The following is a 24,348-nucleotide window of genomic DNA, read 5'->3' as shown; positions in this document are numbered from 1 at the left end:
TGGAGGAGGAGAGGAGAGGAGAGGAGAGGAGAGGAGAGGAGAGGAGAGGAGAGGAGAGGAGAGGAGAGGAGAGGAGAGGAGAGGAGAGGAGAGGAGAGGGTTTATCATGTAGTTAACATGTCACTTCCACACTGAGTGGACAAAACATTAGGACAACTTTCCTAATATTGAGTTGCACCCCCTTTGCTCTTAGAACAGCCTCATGGACTCTGCAAGGTGTCGAATTGTTCCACAGAGATGCTGGCCCATGTTGACGCCAATGCTTCCCACAGTTGTCAAGTTGCCTGGATGTCCTTGTTACACATAGGAAACTGTTGAGTGTGAAAAACCCAGCAGCGGTGCAGTTTTTGCCCCACTCAAACTGGTGAGCCTGTCACCTACTACCATACCCCGTTCAAATGCACTTTAATATTTTACCTTGCCATTCACCCTCTGAATAGCACACATACACAATCCATGTCTCAATTGCCTCAAGGCTTAAAGATGCTAATTTAACCTGTTTCTTCACCACTGATTGAAGTGGATTTAACAAGTGACATCAGTAAGGGATCATAGCTGCTCAGTCTATGTCATGGAATGAGCAAGTGTTCCTAATGTTTTGTAACAGGTTGCTCTCATAGTATGTCAATAATGTAGGAGAAAATTACACATGAGAGTAAAGGGGCAAACTGCAGTGTACTAGAGTGAAACATACAATGTTACCAAGGTTACAAATATCCTGTATTCTTGTATCCTGTATTGCTATATTGAATGACAACACACACTTATTGGAATAATGAGAGCAATAAAAACTGTGAGTGCTACAGGGTCTTTAGTGTGCTGTATGTTCATATCTCCGGTGAATTGGCCAAATAGTGCCGTATATAATATCACCATCCAACCTGCCTGTTATAGTGACACCACAAACACACCTTTATTAGCTATTCCATCAATAAGAGAGATGAGAGATATTTGAGAAAGATAATTAAGAGAGACATTTGAGAGATAATTGAGAACTTTTGGGCCCTGTGGTTACCTTGATGAGGGAAAGCATGCCCTCATTGTTGTCAGGGTTGGTTTGGATCTCAAAGCTCTGGGTGGGGTCACCGTTGATGATGGAGTAGACGGCTCGCCACGCCCCCGTCGCAGGGTCATCTCTGTCGTCCACAGTCAGGTTGACCACCACCCCTGTGGAGCCCTCATCCACATTGGCCTGGAACTGGAGGAACAGACAGAGACAGAGGGACAAGACTGGTCAACTGACATAAAGACAGCTGGTTTCTATTCAGTGGTCTAGAACTGGAGGGACAGAGGAACACCATTGGTCACCACATACAAGGGCATCTGGCTATATGTCAGTTGAAATATAGCTATGCAATTTTAGGTTTAAAATAAGGTTTTTGCATTCATCATCACGTCAGTGGACTTGGCGCTGACAAGTGAGGGATAGTGTATGTTGTTTTGTTCAAGGTAGGTTACCCAGTGTGAATCGCGCTCCACTTGAAGTGACTTACATTTAGAGGCTATTAAAAGCACCATGTTCTCTCCCTCGCATCATTCACATTTCTCGAAATCTATTCAGTTGAACATGAACCCAGTGTCAAACTCGTCTCTCTGTCCTTCCTTCCCAACACTCTCCATCCCATCCCTTCACTCACACACACATGTGCATACACACACACACACACACACACACACACACACACACACACACACACACACACACACACACGCCCAAACACATGCACGCAAGTACGCGCATGGCGGCTGCAAGACAATATCTGTTTTGACAGTATTACTCAATCATTGTGCTTCTCATGTGGGCTGTCCAGGATTAAAAAGAAAGGGGAGACAAGATCCTTTTTTTCAGCTTAATCTACACCATCCTCAAATTAAAGAATGCTGGAACAATTTAACTCAGGCTTTGAATAGAAGAACAACCCAAACTGCGCTCTCTAACACCGCCCCCTCTTTACTTGAGAGATTGTTTCTCATACCCTCCCTGCTCTCTGTCTCATTCACTCACTCTTCACTCTCTCTCTCTGAGTTTCTCTCTCTCTCTTCAATTCAATTCAAGGGGCTTTATTGGCATGGGAAACACATGTTAACATTGTCAAAGCAAGTGAAACAGATAATATACAAAGTGAATTAAACAATAAAACATTACACTCAGTAAACATTACAAACAGTAAACATTACACTCAGAGAAGATCCAACAGAATAAAGACATTACAAATGTTGTATGATGTATATATACAGTGTTGTAACGACGTGCAAATGGTTAAAGTACAAAAAGGAAAATAAATAAACATAAACATGGGTTGTATTTACAATGGTGTTTGTGCTTCACTGGTTGCCCTTTTCTTGTGGTAACAGGTCACAAATCTTGCTGCTGTGATGGCACACTGTGGTATTTCACCCAGTAGTTGATCAAAATCGGGTTTGTTTCCTAATTCTTCGTGGATCTGTGTAATCTGAGGGAAATATGTCTCTCTAATATGGTCATTCATTTGGCAGGAGGTTAAGAAGTGTAGCTCAGTTTCCATCTCATTTTGTGGGCAGTGTGCACATAGCCTATGGCGGCCTTGCTCAATAGCAAGGCTATGCTCACTGAATCTGTACCTAGTCAAAGCTTTCCTTAAATTTGGGTAAGTCACAGTGGTCAGGTATTCTGCCACTGTGTACTCTCTGTTTAGGGCCAAATAACATTCTAGTATGCTCTGTTTTTTTTGTTAATCCTTTCCAATGTGTCAAGTAATTGTCTTTTTGTTTTCTCATGATTTGGTTGAGTCTAATTGTGTTGCTGTCCTTGGGCTCTGTGGGGTCTGTTTGTGTTTGTGAACAGAGCCCCAGGACCAGCTTGCTTAAGGGACTCTTCTCCAGGTTCATCTCTCTGTAGGTGATGGCTTTGTAAAGGTTTGGGAATCACGTCCTTTTAGGTGGTTGTAGAATTTTCTGGATTTTGATAATTAGCGGGTATCGACCTAATTCTGCTCTGCATGCATTATTTGGTGTTTTACGTTGTACACAGAGGATATTTTACCAGAATTCGGCATGGAGAGTCTCAATTTGGTGTTTGTCCCATTTTGTGAATTATTGGTTGGTGAGTGGACCACAGACCTCATAACCATAAAGGGCAATGGGTTCTCTAACTGATTCAAGTATTTTTAGCCAGATCCTAATTGGTATGTCGAAATTGTATGTTCCTTTTGATTGCATAGAATGCCCTTCTTGCCTTGTCTCTCAGATCGTTCACAGCTTTGTGGAAGTTACCTGTGGCGCTGATGTTTAGGCCAAGGTATGTATAGTTTTTTGTGTGCTCTAGGGCAACGGTGTTTAGATGTAATTTGTGTTTGCGGTCCTGGCGACTGGACCTTTTTTGGAACACCATTATTTTGGTCTTACTGGGATTTACTGTCAGGGCCCAGGTCTGGCAGAATATCTGCAGAAGATCTAGGTGCTGCTGTAGGCCCTCCTTGGTTGGTGACAAAAGCACCAAATCATCAGCAAACAGTAGACATTTCACTTCAGATTCTAGTAGGGTGAAGCCGGGTGCTGCAGGCTGTTCTAGTGCCCTCGCCAATTCGTTGATACATATGATGAAGAGGGTGGGGCTTAAGCTCCATCCCTGTCTCACCCCCTGGCCCTGTGGGAAGAAATGTGTGTTTTTTGCCTATTCTAACCACACACTTGTTGTTAGTGTACATGGATTTCATAATGTCGTATGTTTTTACTCCAACACCACTTTCCATCAGTTTGTATAGCAGACCCTCATGCCAAATTGAGTCAAAGGCTTTTTTTAAATCAACAAATCATTAGAAGACTTTGCCTTTGTTTCAGTTTGTTTGTCAATTAGGGTGTGCAGGGTGAATATGTGGTCTGCCGTATAATAAGTTGGTAAAAAGCCAATTTGACATTTTCTCAGTACATTGTTTTCACTGAGGAAATTTACGAGTCTGCTGTTAATGATAATGCAGAGGATTTTCCCAAGGTTGCTGTTGAAGCATATCACACGGTAGTTATTGGGGTCAAATTTGTCTCCACTTTTGTGGATTGGGGTGATCAGTCCTTAGTTCCAAATATTGGGGAAGATGCCAGAGCTGCGGATGATGTTAAAGAGCTTAAGTATAGCCAATTGGAATTTGTTGTCTGTATATTTTATCATTTCATTGAGGATGCCATCAACACCACAGGCCTTTTTTGGTTGGAGGGTTTTTATTTTATCCTGTAGTTCATTCAAGGTAATTGGAGAATCCAATGGGTTCTAGTCTTTAATAGTTGATTCTAAGATTTGTATTTGATCATTTATATGTTTTTGCTGTTTGTTCTTTGTTATAGAGCTAAAAAGATTGGAGAATCAATAGAATTTATCCATACATCTCCATTTTGGAGAGAACTCTTCGTGTTGTTGTTTGTTTAGAGTTCTCCAATTTTCCCAGAAGTGGTTAGATTCTATTGAGTCTTCAAATACATTGAGCTGATTTCTGACGTGCTATTGCTTGTTTTCTGGGTCTCTATGTTTATGGTTGGACAGGCTTCTCAGTTTCATTCTTAGGTTTTTGCATTCTTCATCAAACCATTTGTCATTGTTGTTAATTTTCTTCAGTTTTCTGCTTGAAATATTTAGATTTGATAGGGAAGCTGAGAGGTCAAATATACTTCTAATATTTCTACTGCCAGGTCTATAACTTCACTATTACAGTGGAACGTTTTGTCCAGGAAGTTGTCTAAAAGGAATTGAATTTGTTGTTGCCTTATTGTTTTTTGGTAGGTTTCCATGCTACAAAGGAACATACATCTATAGCATTTCTTAATATTACTCAGGTCCTTTGGCTTTGATGCCTCATGATTGACTATTGCTCTGTTCAAGTGGAATGTGATTTTGCTGTGACCTGATAGAGGTGTCAGTGGGCTGACTGTGAACACTCTGAGAGACTCTGGGTTGAAGTCAGTGATAAAGTAGTCCACAGTACTACTGCCAAGAGATGAGCTATAGGTGTACCTACCATAGGAGTCCCCTCAAAGCCTACCATTGACTATGTACAGTGAGGGGAAAAAAGTATTTGATCCCTTGCTGATTTTGTATGTTTGCCCACTGACAAAGAAATGATCAGTCTATAATTTTAATGGTAGGTTTATTTGAACAGTGAGAGACAGAATAACAACAAACAAATCCAGAAAAATGCATGTCAAAAATGTTATAAAATGATTTGCATTTTAATGAGGGAAATAAGTATTTGACCCCTCTGCAAAACATGACTTAGTACTTGGTGTCAAAACCCTTGTTGGCAATCACAGAGGTCAGACATTTCTTGTAGTTGGGCACCAGGTTTGCACACATCTCAGGAGGGATTTTGTCCCACTCCTCTTTGCAGATCTTCTCCAAGTCATTAAGGTTTCGAGGCTGACGTTTGGCAACTCGAACCTTCAGCTCCCTCCACAGATTTTCTATGGGATTAAGGTCTGGAGACTGGCTAGGCCACTCCAGGACCTTAATGTGCTTCTTCTTGAGCCACTCCTTTGTTGCCTTGGCCGTGTGTTTTGGGTCATTGTCATGCTGGAATACCCATCCACTACCCATTTTCAATGCCCTGGCTGAGGGAAGGAGGTTCTCACCCAAGATTTGACGGTACATGGCCCCGTCCATCGTCCCTTTGATGCGGTGAAGTTGTCCTGTCCCCTTAGCAGAAAAACACCCCCAAAGCATAATGTTTCCACCTCCATGTTTGACGGTGGGGGATGGTGTTCTTGGGGTCATAGGCAGCCTTCCTCCTCCTCCAAACACGGCGAGTTGAGTTGATGCTCCATTTTGGTCTCATCTGACCACAACACTTTCACCCAGTTGTCCTCTGAATCATTCAGATGTTCATTGGCAAACTTCAGACGGGCATGTATATGTGCTTTCTTGAGCAGGGGGACCTTGCGGGCACTGCAGGATTTCAGTCCTTCACGGCGTAGTGTGTTACCAATTGTTTTCTTGGTGACTATGGTCCCAGCTGCCTTGAGATCATTGACAAGATCCTCCCGTGTAGTTCTGGGCTGATTCCTCACCGTTCTCATGATCATTGCAACTCCACGAGGTGAGATCTTGCATGGAGCCCCAGGCCGAGGGAGATTGACAGTTCTTTTGTATTTCTTCCATTTGCGAATAATCGCACCAACTGTTGTCACCTTCTCACCAAGCTGCTTGGCGATGGTCTTGTAGCCCATTCCAGCCTTGTGTAGGTCTACAATCTTGTCCCTGACACCCTTGGAGAGCTCTTTGGTCTTGGCCATGGTGGAGAGTTTGGAATCTGATTGATTGATTGCTTCTGTGGACAGGTGTCTTTTATACAGGTAAGAAGCTGAGATTAGGAGCACACCCTTTAAGAGTGTGCTCCTAATCTCAGCTCGTTACCTGTATAAAAGACACCTGGGAGCCAGAAATCTTACTGATTAAGAGGGGGTCAAATATTTATTTCCCTCATTAAAATGCAAATCAATTTATAACATTTTTGACATGCGTTTTTCTGGACTTTTTTGTTGTTATTCGGTCTCTCACTGTTCAAATAAACCCACCATTAAAATTATAGACTGGTCATTTCTTTGTCAGTGGGCAAATGTTTCAAAATCAGCAGGGGATCAAATACTTATTTCCCTCACTGTACATACCCAGCGGGCAACAGAGCTGCTGGAGTTGAGACCCATTTTTGTTGGTTATGTTGTCATAGTTGTGCCTAGGGGGGCATATGGGGGAGGGAATGTTGTCACCTCCAGGCAGGTGTTTGTCCCCCTGTGTGCTGAGGGTGTCAGGTTCTTGTCCGGTTCTGGCATTTAGGTCGCCACAGACTAGTACATGTCACTGGGCCTGGACATGTTTGATTTCCCCCTCCAGGATGGAGAAGCTGTCTTCATTAAAGTATGGGGATTCTTGTGGGGGGATATAGGTAGCACACAGGAGGACATTTTTCTCTGATAAGATCATTTCCTTTTGAATTTCTAGCCAAATGTAAAATGTTCCTGTTTTGACTAATTTAATGGAGTTAGTTAGGTCTGCTCTTTACCAAATTAGCATACCCCCTGAGTTCCTTCCCTGTTTCACACCTGGTAGTTTGGTGGATGGGACTACCAGCTCTCTGTAAGCTAGAGGGCAACCAGTGGGTCCGTCTCCTCTATATCATGTTTCTTGTAGGATGACAATGTCTCTATTTACGATTTATTTGATGAAGTCCAGGTTCCTGCTCTTTAGGCCAAAGGCAGATGACCTCAGGCCTTGGATATTCCAGGTTGAGATAGTGAAGGCTTTGTGTTCCATAAAGTGTCTAATGTTATTGGTCGTGTTATTGGAGTGTGGGCATGGTTGACTTGGGGTGGTGTTGACTGGTTGAGGTTGGGATGTGGCTGGTGGAGTTGTGGTCTGGATGTTGGTCCTCTAGGCGTGGGTCCCACAGGTCTGGGAGAGTGTCTCGCTGGTCTGGGCGGGGTGTCTATTGATCTATTGCTCCTATGTGAAGTGTTGGGGCTGCGTTAAAAAGCGATGTCCTTTAGGGTCCAGGCGAAGGTGGGCACTGCTGCCTTGTATAGGTGGACCTGGTCATAAAGGCTGTTCAAGTCCAGGGTGGAGTGGTGGGCCAGGTAAACATTTGGTTTTGAGGCACATTCACAGGAAATACTTGCGTTTACCCGCTGTATGGTAGTAGGGTGGATGTAACCACTTGTGCGTTGGGGAAAGTTGTCACGATTCCCACCGAAGGTGGCGCCCCCTCCTGCTCTGGTGGCGCTTGGCGGTCGTCGTCACCGGCCTACTAGCTGCCACTGATTCCCTTTTTGTTTTCCCCCTTTCTGTTATTGTTTGCACCTGTTCTTAGTGTGGGTGATTAGCGGGGCTATATGAGCCAGCTGGCCCGCCTGCTCTTTGTGCGGGATTGTTTATCTGTTGTATGCTTGTGTACACGCTGGTTGTGTTTTTTGTGCTAGTGCATTGGTTTTGCGCCGACTGTGTTTTCCCCTGTGTTTGGGGCACTTTGTTTTGTGTGCGCTCTCATCGCTGTTTGGGGTGGCTTGTGTTTTTCGCCATTTGGCCCATTAAAAGCCACTACCCTGTATTCGCTGCCTCCTGCGTTTGATTCCTCACCCACGACGCCCGAGCATTGCAAAAGTAGAAGAAGCTTCTTCTATCACTCCCTTGAATGCTGTGGCCACACTTTCCTGCTAGGCTCTCAGGTCGTTTGTGCCTGTGTGTATTATTATGTGGCTAGGTGAACCTAGTTGGTCCTCAGAAAAAAGGTCTAGGGCGCGTTGGGTGTTTGGACACCAGAGTTTAGACACACTGTGTTTGGGAAAAAGGTTTTTTTCTTGTATATATTTCCTGTTTGAGTCCATAAGGAGTACAATCTGTGTCTTGTGTATGTCCTCAGTGGGGGGGGGTTGTCAGGAGGGCTATCAGGGGGGGGTGGCTGACGGGGGGTGCTTGGGGTTCTTCATTTGTCTGTCCCGCTGTGATGTCGAGTCTATGGTCAGGGTATGGGGTGGACTGTTCTGCTGTGGTGTCGAGACTATTGTCGGGAGCTGAGGTGAGCTGTTCTGCTGGCTTCTCTGCGTAGGTGGCCACCTCTCTAGCGGGTTGTTCTCTGTCACACGCCATCCCCCTCACCCTCTCCTCCAGTAGTCTGATCCTCTCCTCTAGTCCTCTGTTCTTCTCCTGCTCATGCTTTTTATCATGGTGAAGTTGTCTCACCACAGTCCAGAGTGCAGATATGTCTCTCTCCACCTCCAGCACTCCTGGTCTGGTTAAGGGGATGTTGTTGTGCTGGACTGTTGTCTGGGTCTGTGCTGACTTGAATGTAATCACCTGCTGTTCCAGCTCCACCTGCCTTACCTCCATCTGGGTAAATGTATCCAATGAGAGAGTAGTACTCTGTGCTGGGAGGTTCAGTTTTTGCTTGGGGTTGCTCGTCTGTGGCGTTATATAATGAAGAGGTCTGGTCTGACCTGCTCGGGGTGGCGGTATCTTTCTCAAGCGAGAGCTTCTCCTGCTGAGCTAATTCTTTGATTAGGTGGAAGTCCAGCTGAAACTGTTTGGGGTTGCCCTGTACCAATACTGTTCCAGACTTATAGAAATGTATATTAGCTGACTCAGAGTCCTCGCTGTCTAGTATCCTGAGTTTCCACCCTTTGGTAACACCCTCCCTCTTAACAGAGGGGTAGTGTGTTCACATAGCACTGTGCCATGCCAGGGGATGGTCTGTGTGGAAGATGAGGTTGCTGATGTTCCCATTTTTATAATAGTCAGCAAAAAGTGTCTCTTAATTTTCCATAAGGAGCTTCATTTTGTACTCTTTTCTTGTCTTATTATTCTTTACATACACAGGGCACTGTATTTTAATTGTCTCTAAACAGCAGGAGGCAGCTTCTAAAGCCTTTCCATTTGGTTGGAGTAGACTGTGAGACTCTCCTGCCATTGTTGGGCTAAAGGGCTAAGCTTGGCAGCCTTAATTTAGCATTCACTCCTTATAAAGTAATGTAATGTATTTTTCTTCTTGGCTTTTGGAAATAAAATATAGCTTCAGACTAAACATTACTCACTCAGTTCCAGGTTGGATGGTGTTTTCAGGTTTCTGTTGTTTACCAGAGCATTTGCTGTATAGCTTTGGAATAATAATCTTTGTTAGCTGTAAGCCTTCCAGGTGATTCCGTAATTCCATCCAAAATCAGGTTGTAGGTTTGGAGTTTTGATTTTGAGTGAAGGTTATGTTGTAAAAAAAAAAATCCAAATTTATCTAACTCTAAATCTATATATTTTTAAGAACATGCTGAACATGCAGGAGCTCATCTGCTCATGACCTGTCTCTCTCTCTTTCTCTCTCTCTCTCTCTCTCTCTCTCTCTCTCTCTCTCGCTCTCTCTCTCTGACTTCTCTCTCTCTCTCTTCCAAGCAATGAGAGGTCAGTTTCAATCAGCAGTCACCAGTTCTCTGTCCCCTAGTTCCAGAGATTGTCTCCTTTCAAAGGCATCATCCAGGCCAATCTCCCAGGCTAGTTGGTGTGGATGGAGTGTTTATTTTAGGCTTGACCAGGCCCATCTGACCAGACCCTGCTATCATCCCTGTTCAACACAGTATGAAGGCTGTCCACATTCAGCCCCAAGGGGATGGGGTGGGGCGTTGTGATGTTCACCTCTCTTGGGAATGATCTGACTCAAAGAGAACATGCAGCCAGGGGACACTAATACTGCTTGTGTCCCAAATGGCACCATATTCCCTTTATAGTGCACTACTTTTAACCAGGGTCTATCGGCTGCATTTGAGACACAGACTCTATCTGTCTCTCTGTGAATGCCAGGTTAAGAAGTCTGAGGGCTGTACTTAGGCTATCCTGGGTGAAGTAGCAGCACTAAAATATTCCATAGCTCACCTCACCTGAATTTAAAGTTTGTGTGGAAATAAAGAGATACAGACATATGCATGCAAGCACACAAATGGCCCTGTTGTTGTAGCAGCCCTTAATTAGATTTATATCAGGAATGTATTCTGCTTGGCAGACACTGTTGCATGGTGTATTGTGAAGCGGAATACTCTAGAAGCATTACTGCATCCAGCCAACAGCAATTCCCTCTGTCTCTGTTAGGACCATTACTGTATCACAGCGTACAGTCTAACAGTTCAAACACAGAACGCTCTGTTAAAGGAAAGGAAAGTGTTGTATCCCAGATCACAGTGTATTCTGTCAGGATGGTATTGTGTTATAGATTACCGCTCGATCTTCCCAACACCGTGGGCAAAAACATAGATTTTTGCCAAGAACCCTTTCAAAAACACACTTTAAACAACGCAGTCATTTAGGCTATTGAGGAAGGTAACAAAATGTTCTTCTGAAGGAGAGAAAGAGAAAGAAAAATAAACACATAGAGACAAATACAGAGAGAGAGCGAGAGAGAGAGACAAATACATAAAGAGAGAGAGATCTGAATCTAAAAATGTCAAATAGAAAACCAAAGAAAATTAACAATGACAAATGTTTTGATGAAGAATGTAAAAACCTAAGAAAGAAATCGAGAAACCAGCAGCAAACCACCATGCATCCCACTGCTGTCTTGCTTCAGAAGCTAAGCAGTGTTGGTCCTGGTCAGTCTCTAGATGGGAGACCAGATGCTGCTAGAAGTGGTGTTGGAGGGCCAGTAGGAGGCACCCTTTTGTCTGGTATAAAAATATACATATATATCCCAGGGAAGTGATTGGGGACATTGCCCTGTGTCGGGTGCTGTCTTTCAGATGGAATGTTAAATGGTTTTCCTGACTCTCAATGGTCAGTAAAGATTCCATGGCACTTATCATAAGAGTAGGGGTGTTAACCCCGGTGTCCTGGCTAAATTCCCAATCTGGCCCTCATACCATCATGGTCAACTAATCATCCCCAGTTTACAATTGGCTCATTCATTCCCACTCCTTTCCCCTGTAACTATTCCCCAGGTTGTTGCTGTAAATGAGAATGTGTTGTTCTCAGTCAACTTACCTGGTTAAATAAAAATAAAAAATCCAACCAATAACATAGAGACCCAGAAAACATGAACCTATGCCTTCACTATGGTGAATCACTAAAACAATACAGAAATACACTATGAAAATAGAAGGAACAGCATAACAGAAATCAGCTCAATGTAATTGAAGAATCCATAGAATATAACCACTTCTGGGAAAACACTAAACAAACAACAACACAAAGAGATATCTATCCAAAATGAAGATGTATGAGTAAACCACTTCTACAATCTTTTTGGCCCTATAATAAAGAACAAACAGCAAAAACATGATCAAATACAAATCTTAGAATCAACTATTAAAGACTACCAGAACCCACTGGATTCTCCATTTACATTGAATGAACTACAGGACAAAAAAGGCCTGTGGGGTTGATGGTATCCTAAATGAAATGATAAAATATACAGACCACAAATTCCAATTGGCTATACTTAAACTCTTTAACATCATCCTTAGCTCCGAAATTTTCCCCAATATTTGGAACCAAAGATTGATCACATCAATCCCCAAAATTGGAGACAGATTTGACCCCAATAACTACCGCGGGATATGCGTCAACAGCAACCTTGGGAAAATCCTCTACAATATCATTAACAGCAGACTCGTATATTTCCACCACAGTGAAAACAATGTACTAAGCAAATGTCAAATTGGCTTTTTACCAAATTACCGTACGACAGACCATGTATTCACCCTGCACACCCTAATTGACAAACAAACAAAGCAGAACAAAGGCAAAGTGTTCTCATGAAAGTGGTGTTGGGGTAAAGAATGCTATATTATAAAATCCATGTACACAAACAACAAGTGTGCGGTTAAAATTGGCAAAAAACACACACATTTCTTTCCACAAGGCCATGGGGTGAGACAGGGATGCAAGCTTAAGCCCCACCCTCTACAACATATATATCAACGAATTTATGAGGGCACTAAAACAGTCTGCGGCCTCACCCTACTAGAATCTGAAGTCAAATGTCTACTGTTTGCTGATGATCTGGAGCTTCTGTCCCCAACCATGGAGGGCCTACAGCAGCACCTAGATCTGCTGCACAGATTCTGTCAGACCTGGGCACTGACAGTAAATCTCAGTAAAGCCAAAATAATGGTTTTCCAAAAAAGGTCCCGTTGCCAGATCCACATATACAAATTCCATCTAGATACCGTTGCCCTAGAACATACAAAAAACGATACATACCTCGGCCTAAACATCAGCGCCACAGGTAACTTTCACATTGCTGTGAACGATCTGAGAGACAAGGTAAGAAGGACCTCTATGCCAGCAAAAGGTACATCAAATTTGACATACCAAATAGTATCCGGCTAAAAATACTTTAATCAGTCATGGAACCCATTTCCCTTTATGGTTGTGAGGTCTGGGGTCCGTTCAGCAACCAAGAATTCACAAAATGGGACAAACACCAAATTGAGACTGCATGCAGAATTCTGCAAAAATATCCTCAGCGTTCAATGTAAAACACCAAATAATGCATGCAGAGCAGAATGAGGCCGTTACCCGCTAATTATCAAAATCCAGAAAAGGGACATTAAATTCTACAACCACCTAAAAGGAAATTATTCCCAAATCCTCAATAACAAAGCCATCACCTACAGAGAAATTAACCTGGAGAAGATCCCCCTAAGCAAGCTGGTCCTGGAACACAAACAGACCCACAGAGCTCCAGGACAGCAACACAATTAGACCCAACCAAATAATGAGAAAACTAAAAGATAATTACTTGACACATTGGAAATAATTAACAAAGCTTTGACTATGCACAGACTCAGTGAGCATAGAAATGCTATTGAGCAAGGCCGCCGTAGGTATACCTGGCTCTCGAGAAGACAGGCTATGTGCACACTGCCCACAAAATGAGGTGGAAACTGAGCTGCACTTCCTAACCTCCTGCCAAATGTATGACCATATTAGAGACACACATTTCCCTCAGATTACACAGATCCACAAAGAATTAGAAAACAAACCCAATTTTGATAAACTCCCATATCTATTGGGCGAAATACCTGTGTACCATCACAGCAGCAAGATTTGTGACCTGATGCCACTAGAATACAACCCATATTTATGTAATTTATTTTCCCTTTTGCGCTTTAAATATTTTCACATAATATGACATTTTAAATGTCTTTATTATTTTGGAACTTTTGTGAGTGTAATGTTTACTGTAAATTGTTATAGTTTATTTAATTTTTGTTTATTATCTACTTCACTTGCTTTGGCAATGTTAACATATGTTTCCCATGCCAATAAAGCCCTTATATTGAATTTAATGGAGAGAGAGAGAGAGAGAGAGAGAGAGAGAGAGAGAGAGAGAGAGAGAGAGAGAGAGAGAGAGAGAGAGAGAGAGAGAGAGAGAGAGAGAGAGAGAGAGAGAGAGAGAGAGAGAGAGAGAGAGAGAGAGAGAGAGAGAGAGAGAGAGAGAGAGAGAGAGAGAGAGAGAGAGAGAGAGAGAGAGAGAGAGAGAGAGAGAGAGAGAGAGAGAGAGAGAGAGAGAGAGAGAGAGAGAGAGAGAGAGAGAGAGAGAGAGAGAAGCATGACATCCTGTTGTATGTTTGCTCTCTTACACCACACACTGATTAGCAGGCTGTTATAGCGACAGACCAGACCTCAGTCTCCCATCTCAGCCATGCTGTCAGATGAATGTATTCAATCTCTGGGCTGTTGCCACTTAGCCCTGCCCTGCTACTGATAAGACCCCAATACCACTGAGTGTACAAACTAACCAGCGGTGTGAGAGAATGGGGGAAATAACCACCAACTCAGGCCTCCTGGGTATCTACATGTGTGCTTTTACTATGTGTGTGTGTTGTTATGTGTGTGTCTGAAAAAAAGGGCCATCGCTACAACACAAACTGCTTGTTTACTCTAAAAATGGCCTGTCATATCTCTCCGTGCACTCACCACTTGTTGCTGACAATGCATGCATATTGATCTAATCTGGCTGTATAATTGGAGCAGGGGGTAAATATCAAACCCCATTAACACCATTTTGGAAATTACCCATTCCCCCTTCATTCATCATGCAATGCCAGCTGGCACTATGAGCCTGTTGGAAGGCAGCAGCCCTGGCTTTATTTCAGTGTTGAGATGTCCTCTCTATGTGCTGTCAATGAGTAGTGTCTACACTGCCTGTCTGTCAGTCCCTGGCCTTCCTCTCAATATGTGAATATGATAGGGTGATTGGCTGCTCAGCCTGCACTAATGTTAAGTGGAGTGAAGAGGAGAATGAACATCTCTCTATGTCCACCTCTCTCTCTTCTCACAGTGATAGAAACTGTACCATCACACGTCCATCATACACATCCTTTTACACCTCAACCCATCCTTCTCGGCGGCAGCTCCCCCTTCCTCTGACAGACGGCAGAGAAGAGAGATAAACGTGCAGAGATCCCCGACCGTCAGACATAATGGCTTATGAATATAAATGTGGTTTGATTTGGTTGGTCTGACTGAGATACAGCCATGCAGGGAGAGAACACAGAATACAGCAGTGCAACTGTTCATCTTATTGGAAAGTGCTTTGTGCCACGTTTCTGTGGCCCCGTAGATTGAGCTGACAACATACACACAGTGGCATGTCACTTTAGTCCCTGGGGAGACAACACTATTCCCTTAAGGAGCCTTGCCATCACAGCCAAGATTCTAACTCTCAAAGGTACAGTATGTCTTTCTACAGACAGTGCTGTTCTCTCTCCCATTCTGCCTGCTGGCATCATCTGACCTGACTTCACAAAAACAACTGAAAAGCCCTCAAAGAAAAATCCTATGCTGCAACTTTTCTCATTATTATTCCACTTAGGTTTGATACTTTTGAAAGGTTGATTTATTTGAACTGTGCATGCTCTTATTCGTATGTGGGTAATTAGCATGCTAGCAGTATTTTGAGAAAATATCCTCCTACATGCTTAAAGATATTACCTGGAGTGAAATACAGATCTTAAAAATCTTTCAGCGGTCGTCTCTTTTACCACATCAGCTCACTTATAAGAGCTGCTTATCTTATCTGATTGATGTGCCTCCTTTAGATAGAATGAAGAAGAAAATTGGTCTCTCTCTCTCTCTCTCTCTCTCTCTCTCCCTCTCCCTCTCCCTCTCCCTCTCTCTCTCTCTCTCTCTCTCTCTCTCTCTCTCTCTCTCCCTCTCTCTCTCCCTCTCCCTCTCCCTCTCCCTCTCCCTCTCTCTCTCTCTCTCTCTCTCTCTCTCTCTCTCTCTCTCTCTCTCTCTCCCTCTCTTCCTCCTACATCTTACATACATGGGCCAAGGAAGGTAATGAGCTTACCTGCACCATTATTACATTTGAAGAGATCCAGCTCAAGCTGTTCCCATAGATACACTTCAGCTGAACATGTGGCACAGAAAACCAGCTCTGCCTTTATAAGTTGATTTAACTATAACAGTAAAATAGACTCTAGTCATTGCATTAACCTAGACAGTGAAATAACATCAATACTTTTCAACCACACTTGAACATAACAACCTGGCTGACAGCTTTAACAGACTTGTGTTGCTATGCAGGTTGCTTTGCACATATATAATGAAGGCAATGTAAATAGCTTTGTTTTCACCTTGAACCCACAGAGAAAATGATGTACACACTACTGCCAACTCTTAACTTCACTTGAAAAGATGGGCACACAAAAAACAAGTTCCACAGTCAATTATAACCTTACAAGCAATTAAGTCCTGTAGTGACAACAGCATGTTGCCAACTACAGTTTGCCACCATGTATAGTAAAAGTGCTCAGTGGGAGCTTCACTTCAGAGTGATGCCATTATTGAATGGACAACAACCTTTTTTGTATACAGTTTCAGTTAAAGATTCAGCCTTAACACCTTCTAGGCACACAGTATCTAAAGTAAGTTCGAAAAAAGTTTTTTCTCTATTCCACTTTCAGAGAAACGTTTATATTTTGTATTAGGATCAGCTAGGATTCAAGGCGTGCAATAACAACCACTACTACATAAACTGAACACAAAGCTAACTGAGCTTGCGCTAACTGAGCTTGCGCTAACTGAGCTTGCGCTAACTGAGCTTGCGCTAACTGAGCTTGCACCAGCTGACCCAATGCTTGACATGACAAAAGGCTACAGTTGCGGTATAATTTACACCGCTCAAAAACTAAAGGGAACACTTAAACAACACAATGTAACTCCAAGTCAATCACACTTCTGTGAAATCAAACTGTCCACTTAGGAAGCAACACTGATTGACAATAAATTTCACATGCTGTTGTGCAAATGGAATAGACAACAGGTGGAAATTATAGGCAATTAGCAAGACACCCCCAATAAAGGAGTGGTTCTGCAGGTGGGGACCACAGACCACTTCTCAGTTCCTATGCTTCCTGGCTGATGTTTTGGTCACTTTTGAATGCTAGCGGTGCTTTCACTCTAGTGGTAGCAAGAGACAGAGTCTACAACCCACACAAGTGGCTCAGGTAGTGCAGCTCATCCAAGATGGCACATCATTTCGAGCTATGGCAAGAAGGTTTGCTGTGTCTGTCAGCGTAGTGTCCAGAGCATGGAGGCGCTACCAGGAGACAGGCCAGTACATCAGGAGACGTGGAGGAGGCTGTAAGAGGGTAACAACCCAGCAGCAGGACCGCTACCTCCGCCTTTGTGCAAGGAGGAGCAGGAGAAGCACTGCCAGAGCCCTGCAAAATGACCTCCAGCAGGCCACAAATGTGCATGTGCCTGCTCAAACGGTCAGAAACAGACTCCATGAGGGTGGTATGAGGGCCCGACATTCACAGGTGGGGGGTTGTGCTTACAGCCCAACACCGTGCAGGACGTTTGGCATTTGCCAGAGAACACCAAGATTGGCAAATTTGCCACTGGCGCCCTGTGCTCTTCACAGATGAAAGCAGGTTCACACTGAGCACGTCCAAGCCATTTCTTTTCATTTCTAATGGAAAATCTAAATTTCTGTTTAGATATTTTTTTCCCCTTGGTCCTGTGCACACACATGTGAACAACAAAATGTTTTTAAATTTCAACTTATTTCACAAGAAAAAGTGAATCGTGCTAGGGTGCCAATATATTTGACCACAACTGTGTAACACACAGAAAGGGCTCTCAATGTTACATGCTTTGTGACAAAGTGAAAAGGCCTAGGCTGACAGTATATGTATGTCATTAAATAGATAATGCAAGGTTATGGCAGCCCAACAATGCATCTGGCTGAGGATTGGGTTCTTGCAGATACACTATTCATTTTACCACATGAAAAGCAGACTTACTATGCCTGCAATTAAGATTAATGCACTAACTGTAAGTCACTCTGGATAAGAGAATCTGCTAAATATCAAGTAGATACACAATAATGTGTAACTTCATACAGCAAAGCATTGTTGGTGGTAGAAATGCGATCAGCGATTTGAATGGGGACCCTTCAGTGCTCCCTGAAGAGACGTCTTGTGTTCTCCAGACCTGAAGGACGGCAATTCTCTGAACAAACCACTCAAGTGTTCATACACTCTACACAAACCCTCTCAGGACCCCTGAGTGTCTGGCGAACATGAGAGGTTTCCTATTCATCTCAACATCTAAATGACATGAGGAAAGATATGGAATACAATTGGCCCTCTTCAGACACTGTAGGTTTAAGATCATGTTTATACACCACATGGTCTCTCATACCAAATGGCTTCTTCTATTTGAATACGATAGAGAAAGGAAAGGCTAAGCTAAACTGCTGCCACTTTGATATACAGTACCTTGATTGGTTACAAGGAAAACACACAAAATCTTATCTATTTGGATATATTTTGTCAGCACAAAGCATTCAAGCAGAAATAAAGATGGTCCGAACCCCAGGTTTCTTCCTGCCTCCTCTCCATCACTATCCTCCCACACTGACACAGCCCATTCCATCAAAGCAACAAACGGCACGCGTATGGCAGCCTTCACTGAGACAGCCAGCCCAGCTCTGACAGATAGCCCAGCCTAGCCCAGCCTGGCCCTGGGTAGGACAGACCTCAGTGTCACAGTCATCACCGTTAAACGGGCAGTGCAGTCAAAAACTCAATCTCCTGTTTAAAAAAAAAAAAGAATTCCACACTATGGGGTCGAAATAACACTATTAAATTGTAAACATGATGATAATGCCCGTTTAGTGTAAGATTTTTTTGCCTGGAATTTCAGTCTTTTCAGGTGGGATGGAGTTTTTGGCCCAGAGCATGAAATCAAATTCTGATCTGATTATTCTGACCAATGACTAGTCTTCCTTTTTTGCATATGTATCCTCCTACTTCGAATGGATAAGCGGGGTAGATCACAGATGAACACAGGTGTCATTCCACAAAGGGGAATTTTTGCTCATCCCTCATGATGAATTAAGGTCACTAATTTGTTTTTTAACTAGGCAAGTCAGTTAAGAACAAATTCTTATTTACAATGACGGCCTACCCCAGCCAAACCTGAACGACGCTGAGCCTATTATGCACCGCGCTATGGGATTCCCAATCACGGCTGGTTGTGATTCAGCCTGAAATTGAACCAGGGTTTGTAGGGAAGCCTCTAGCACTGAGGTGCAGTGCCTTGAACTGCTGTGCCACTCAGGATCCCGAAGTAGTAAGGAACTCGCCACACATGGTTGTCTAAAACCTGCAGACACTAGGCCCTCCATGGAATAAGTTTGACGCTCCTGGTCTAGACGATCCTATCCGCTAATCAGGACGGGGTATGCAAATATATTTAAATGAGTATTAACACGGCCACATGAGCAGACTGAGCATTTCAATGGCAAAAGGAGGCTCAGGGAAATAAATGATTACAAATATATTTGGAGTTATTGTTATGAGAAAAAAAAACGGTGATTTATTAGACTTACATTGATGATTTAAAAAAAATAAACAATGTAAGACTGCATGGGGGCTTTAATATCATTATCATTTGGAGGGCATGCATATTCTCCCGTCACCACGGGGGAGCAAGGGCATGGATTGGCTGTCAGTCTCCCTGAGTGTCAGGAGTGATAAGCCAGATCAGTGGCTGCTAAGAAACTATGAAATGGGTTAGTCAGAAATGAGATGCCAGTTATCACCCAGAGCCAGATGGGGGTGGGGTTGCTGGTGAGGGGATGACAGGGGTACACAGTCCACTTCAACCAGGAGGTAGTATCACCAGCCTATCCTCTCTGTGTCACCACAGGCTTTAATTAGGGAGACTTCAGATCAAGCAGAAATTATGTCATAGGGGCTGTTACTGTCCTCTGTCCTACTTTGAAATGTTTGCTAATGTGTGTTTTAGTGGTGTGGATCAGCGGTCAGAGCTGTACTGGAGCAGCAGTTAGACTACAGGTCAAACCGTGGTAAAGGCTGATATGTAGACTGACAGGAAGAGTCAGAGTCCATTGGTCAGTTAACAGCAGTGGTCAATAAACACATTTCAAAGACAGACAATGCACAGTAACACACACTGTGGGGAGTAGTTAGTTGTCAATGCCCGGAGTGGTATTGGTTAGTGCAATATCTTTATTTTGAACCCCAAATAGGAACAAGGTCCAACAGAAGTATTTGTCAATCATTATGCTAAGATATTAGCATAGTATTGCATTGCAGAATAAATCAATAAAATAAGACAATATAAGCCAGTGGTTTATTGCTGTTGGTTTTTATCAGGAGTGGCATTAATTTCCTACTATACATATTCCGTCTTTAAATTATTCTAATACCAGGGGATTCCCAATCATCTTTTGTTGTTTCCACTCTCATAAAAATAGGATTAGAACTTGTTCAAAAAAAGTTAATCATTGTGGATCCCAATTCCCTAAAGAAGCTTCTCAGAATGTAACACATTCGTAAGTATGAAAGAGCAATTTAGCCTTAGATTAAAAAAGTTGGGCGGATAGATTACACAGGGCTCTCAGAGAAACTTGCTAAGGAGAACAATAGTGCAGCTCGACAGACTCATGAGTGTATATAGTATCTGTAGGACTATGCACCAACCAAGAAGACTATGATAGGTTTACTACTGACTCACTGTAACATACTGTCTGTCCATCTTTACCAGATATGAAACAACAGTCCGTTCTATGATAAACCCACCCTGCCCTCCAGCTACACGGGACTGCATGGTGACCTGTGTGAGTCCATTTCACTCAGAATCTTTGATGAGTTAAAGTCAACCTGAATTTGTTAACTGCATTTCCAAGTAGTTTCACACTGTGTAAGAGAGAAGATATGGAATACAAATCCAACAGAATTTCCTCTTTGAGAGGTGTTTATATAGCACTCGAGAATGTGTAATACCTTACATACCATGTTTGTCTTTGTGGAGCTTTATTATATCTCACTACTCTGTATGGGAATCATAGGTTCTAAAGTCTATTTCAAGAGTGCGTTGGGTAGGCAGGGTACTTTGTGAATCCCCCACTGGTTGACTTAAGCACATCTTCAAGTAGACTAGTGTTATGTGGAGTCATGCCAACACTATCAGCACCTGTGTGTACTGCAGGGTAGGAAGCCTAGCTCTTCTGTGATTGATGAATAATGAAAGGTAAAGCAGAACATGTCTTTCTCTGCTTGAATGCAGCACATACACAATGCAAGAGATGCACATCTATGTTTTTAGACAGAGTTTTCAGTTGGAAAACTTTCAACATCCAGAAGGATATGTTATTTTAAAAGGTTTTTCAAGAGAGTGCAGAATATTTGCACTACAAGTGGAATTCAATATCTATGAATGTGCCCACATTCACATTAACATGTCCGCTCATGGACACCCACACCTACAATAGTTGGAAGTCATAAGAGATGATTCATGGCCAGGTTAGTGGCTGCTGAGCGGGTTGGGGACTTATATGAGGAGTTTAGCACCTTAAATGGCTGTGTTTTTAAAAGGAACATTTCTCCACACTGTTAAACGGATCCCCAAAAGAAAGATGGAGGCATTAAGTGAGGACATGGACAGAGTGCACTCAGCATGGCCCCAGCATGACTACTCAGCCAGAACATTTCACTGTGAAGATCTCACAACGCTCTGACATGGCAATGCATTATGGAAGCCCGTCTGGTGGAGGTTGGGGTTGATGTGTCTCAAAGCCTGACAACAGCTCTGGGCATTTCCATTAAAAACCACACAACTCAACATTACGACCTCTCCTCCAGGGCCTGATGAGTTTTTCTTCACCTCAAGAAGAAAAAAAACAGCAACAGTTGCAGTTTTTTGAAAGACTCATCATGAGGTCGCACAAACAGGCAAATAGGTTAAGTTTGTTAAGTGCATTTTTTTTCTGAATGACGGAGATAGTGTGGCTGGTGGATATTGGGTTACGTGTGCCATACAGGGTTTCTACTAGAGCCTTGAGGCTGTGCTGACAAAGGAAACCAACACCATGATCATAGCAGCACAACACGCAAACACACACACACAAACATTCCCTTATCTCCCTTGTGAGCCCCTACCACCTGACTACTGTGATGTGTTGTTTATTACATGTGGTCTCTCTCTCACACACACACACACACACACACACACACACACACACACACACACACACACACACACACACACACACACACACACACACACACACACACACACACACACACACACACACACACACACACACAGAATGATGACTGATGTGAGCTAAGCCTTTCCTCGGGCAGGCTCTGAGAATTATAACACTATCATTTTAAATTGGATAGCAGAGGACATGGTGGATAACTGGTGCGTGTGTGTGTGTGTGTGTGTGTGTGTGTGTGTGTGTGTGTGTGTGTGTGTGTGTGTGTGTGTGTGTGTGTGTGTGTGTGTGTGTGTGTGTGTGTGTGTGTGTGTGTGTGTGTGTGTGTGTAACCCACTCTATCAACTGGACGTGAATCTAGCCCGTCACCAGCTGTATCTGCGTACAGGGACAGATGACAGAGTACAGGGAACAGAAAGTGAGGACAGGGACAGAGGACAGGGGACAGAGAACAGGGGATATGGCAGAAAGGACAGACAGAGGACAGGGGACAGAGGACAGAGAGGACAGACAGATTTCAGGGGACAGAGAGAGAGAACAGGGGTCAGGGGACAAAGAGGACAGACAGGGAACATGGGTCAGGGGACAGAGAGGACAGACAGAGAACAGGAGTCAGGGGAACAAGCAGGGGTGCAGGTACTTACCAGTGAGTGGGTGAACTCTGGGGCGTGGTCGTTCTTGTCTGTGATGGTGATGGTTGCCGTGGATGTTCCTGTCAGTCCCACGTCTCTTCCCTTCATGTCCTGGGCTACGATCTCCAGCTCATACTGTGTTGTGGGGAGTGTCTGGAGGGACACACACACAGACACACAGTGTCAAGTCTGTCATTATCACACATCCATTTCAGGGGTTACACACAACACAATCATCATTAGACATAGGATTTGTTGAGGGAGATCAAATGAATCCACTGAATACAAATGATAACAAATGATTAACTGACTGACAAAAAGCAATTTAGACTGAATGATTGTTACGCCGGTGTGGATTCATTTCGGAGTAAACATATTCTAATAAAAACACACCCCCTTGGCATCTTATTATGTTGACACTTTGTACATTTCTATCAAGCCTCTTAGAAAGCTCAGGAACAAAGCACCAGACTTTTGGAGGCATAGAGCCAGACAGGTACTGGAGTGTAATGATCACATAGTCACATAGCCCAAGTGACTCATACACACAAAACAAACAAAAGAGAGTTGCTACGGCATGGTCTCCTGTCTGGGGGTGGTAGTGCAGTACTCTGTAGTCTACTAAATATAACAGCCATTTCCTGACATTTAAATAGAACTAAATAGATGTCAAGTGTCTGTTATAACCTAAGCTTATCACATTATAGAAACCAACCAACACCCACATCATCTATTGGCATCTATCATGCATCCAGGTCTTGTGCAAACCAGATGAAAAAATCCCCAAACAAATGTATTTACAGTCTGTGTAGAACACCTCTCAGCACATGTGATTATGAGTAGACGTATGGAAGTATGACTCACAGTATTTTACGTTCATCCATTTTTAAATACCTAAGGGGGTAAGTTGCTTCAATACTTCCCCTTCAATGGCTCAGAAGACATAAGATCAAGGTTTGTATGCTTGGCAGACATGCAAGCGGCGTTATTAACATTTTTCTCCCAGCTTTCATGATGTGCTACATTAAAAGAGAAAGGATCCTCTTTGGAGCTTGGCTCTCCCGGGTAATTCTAAGGCGAGGGAAGGCAGTGGGGAGGGACCCTGGAGGACAGAAGCTGGCCAGGCATTAGGGTAAGTTGGAGAAGTGGAGTGTGATTGCAGTGCAGGTTAAATGCCAAGCTCAATTTGGAATATGCAGCTCTGCATCCAGCATAGATTATTTTGTTGCTTTTAAAGCCATGGTTAATATTCACCTGCAGGCTACAGAATTTTTTTTTCTCCAAAAGGAATCTTCAGTTGTCTCCATAAGATATCCCCTTTTGGTTCCAGGTAGAATCCTTTTTGGTTCCAGGTAGAATCCTTTTGGTTTCCCTGTAGAACCCTCTGTAGAAAGGGTTCTATATGGACTGCAAAACGGTCTACCTGGAACCAAAAGTGTTCTACCTGGAACCAAAAAGGGTTCTTCAAAGGGTTCTCCTATGGGAACAGTCAAAGAACCCTTTTAGGTCCTAGATAGCACCTTTTTTTAAGAGTGTATAGATGGAATAAGGCAGTCACACTTTAAACAAGCCCTGTGAAGCTGGTATTACTGTAGCAGAGGTGAGCACCAGGGAAGTATTGTTTAACAGTGGACACTGGCCATGATGTCATCACAGTGAGTCCAAAACAGTGTTTACATTGACCATACTAAACTTGTGCTTCAAACTGGCACATGTGAAACATAACCTTTACCAAGTAT

The 24,348-nt window shown here is 43.3% G+C and overlaps 1 protein-coding gene across 2 annotated transcripts in view; it reads right to left on the bottom strand.

Annotated features, from left to right (window-relative positions):
- LOC106573702 (cadherin-13-like) overlaps nucleotides 1-24,348 on the bottom strand; it is a 706,604-nt gene that overhangs the window by 140,823 nt on the left and 541,433 nt on the right. For both annotated transcript variants that reach the window (XM_014148993.2, XM_014148994.2), the window contains 2 exons: nucleotides 22,622-22,762; nucleotides 1,016-1,198 (listed from right to left, as the gene is read on the bottom strand). In XM_014148993.2, coding sequence (XP_014004468.1) covers nucleotides 1,016-1,198; nucleotides 22,622-22,762 — 324 coding nt within the window. The remainder of the gene's footprint in view (nucleotides 1-1,015; nucleotides 1,199-22,621; nucleotides 22,763-24,348) is intronic.

This window comes from Salmo salar, chromosome ssa16 (genome assembly GCF_905237065.1).
Source record: "Salmo salar chromosome ssa16, Ssal_v3.1, whole genome shotgun sequence".
NCBI lineage: Eukaryota > Metazoa > Chordata > Actinopteri > Salmoniformes > Salmonidae > Salmo > Salmo salar.
Note: the sequence above shows the minus strand (reverse complement) of the source record. Positions and strands in the feature narration are given on the sequence as shown.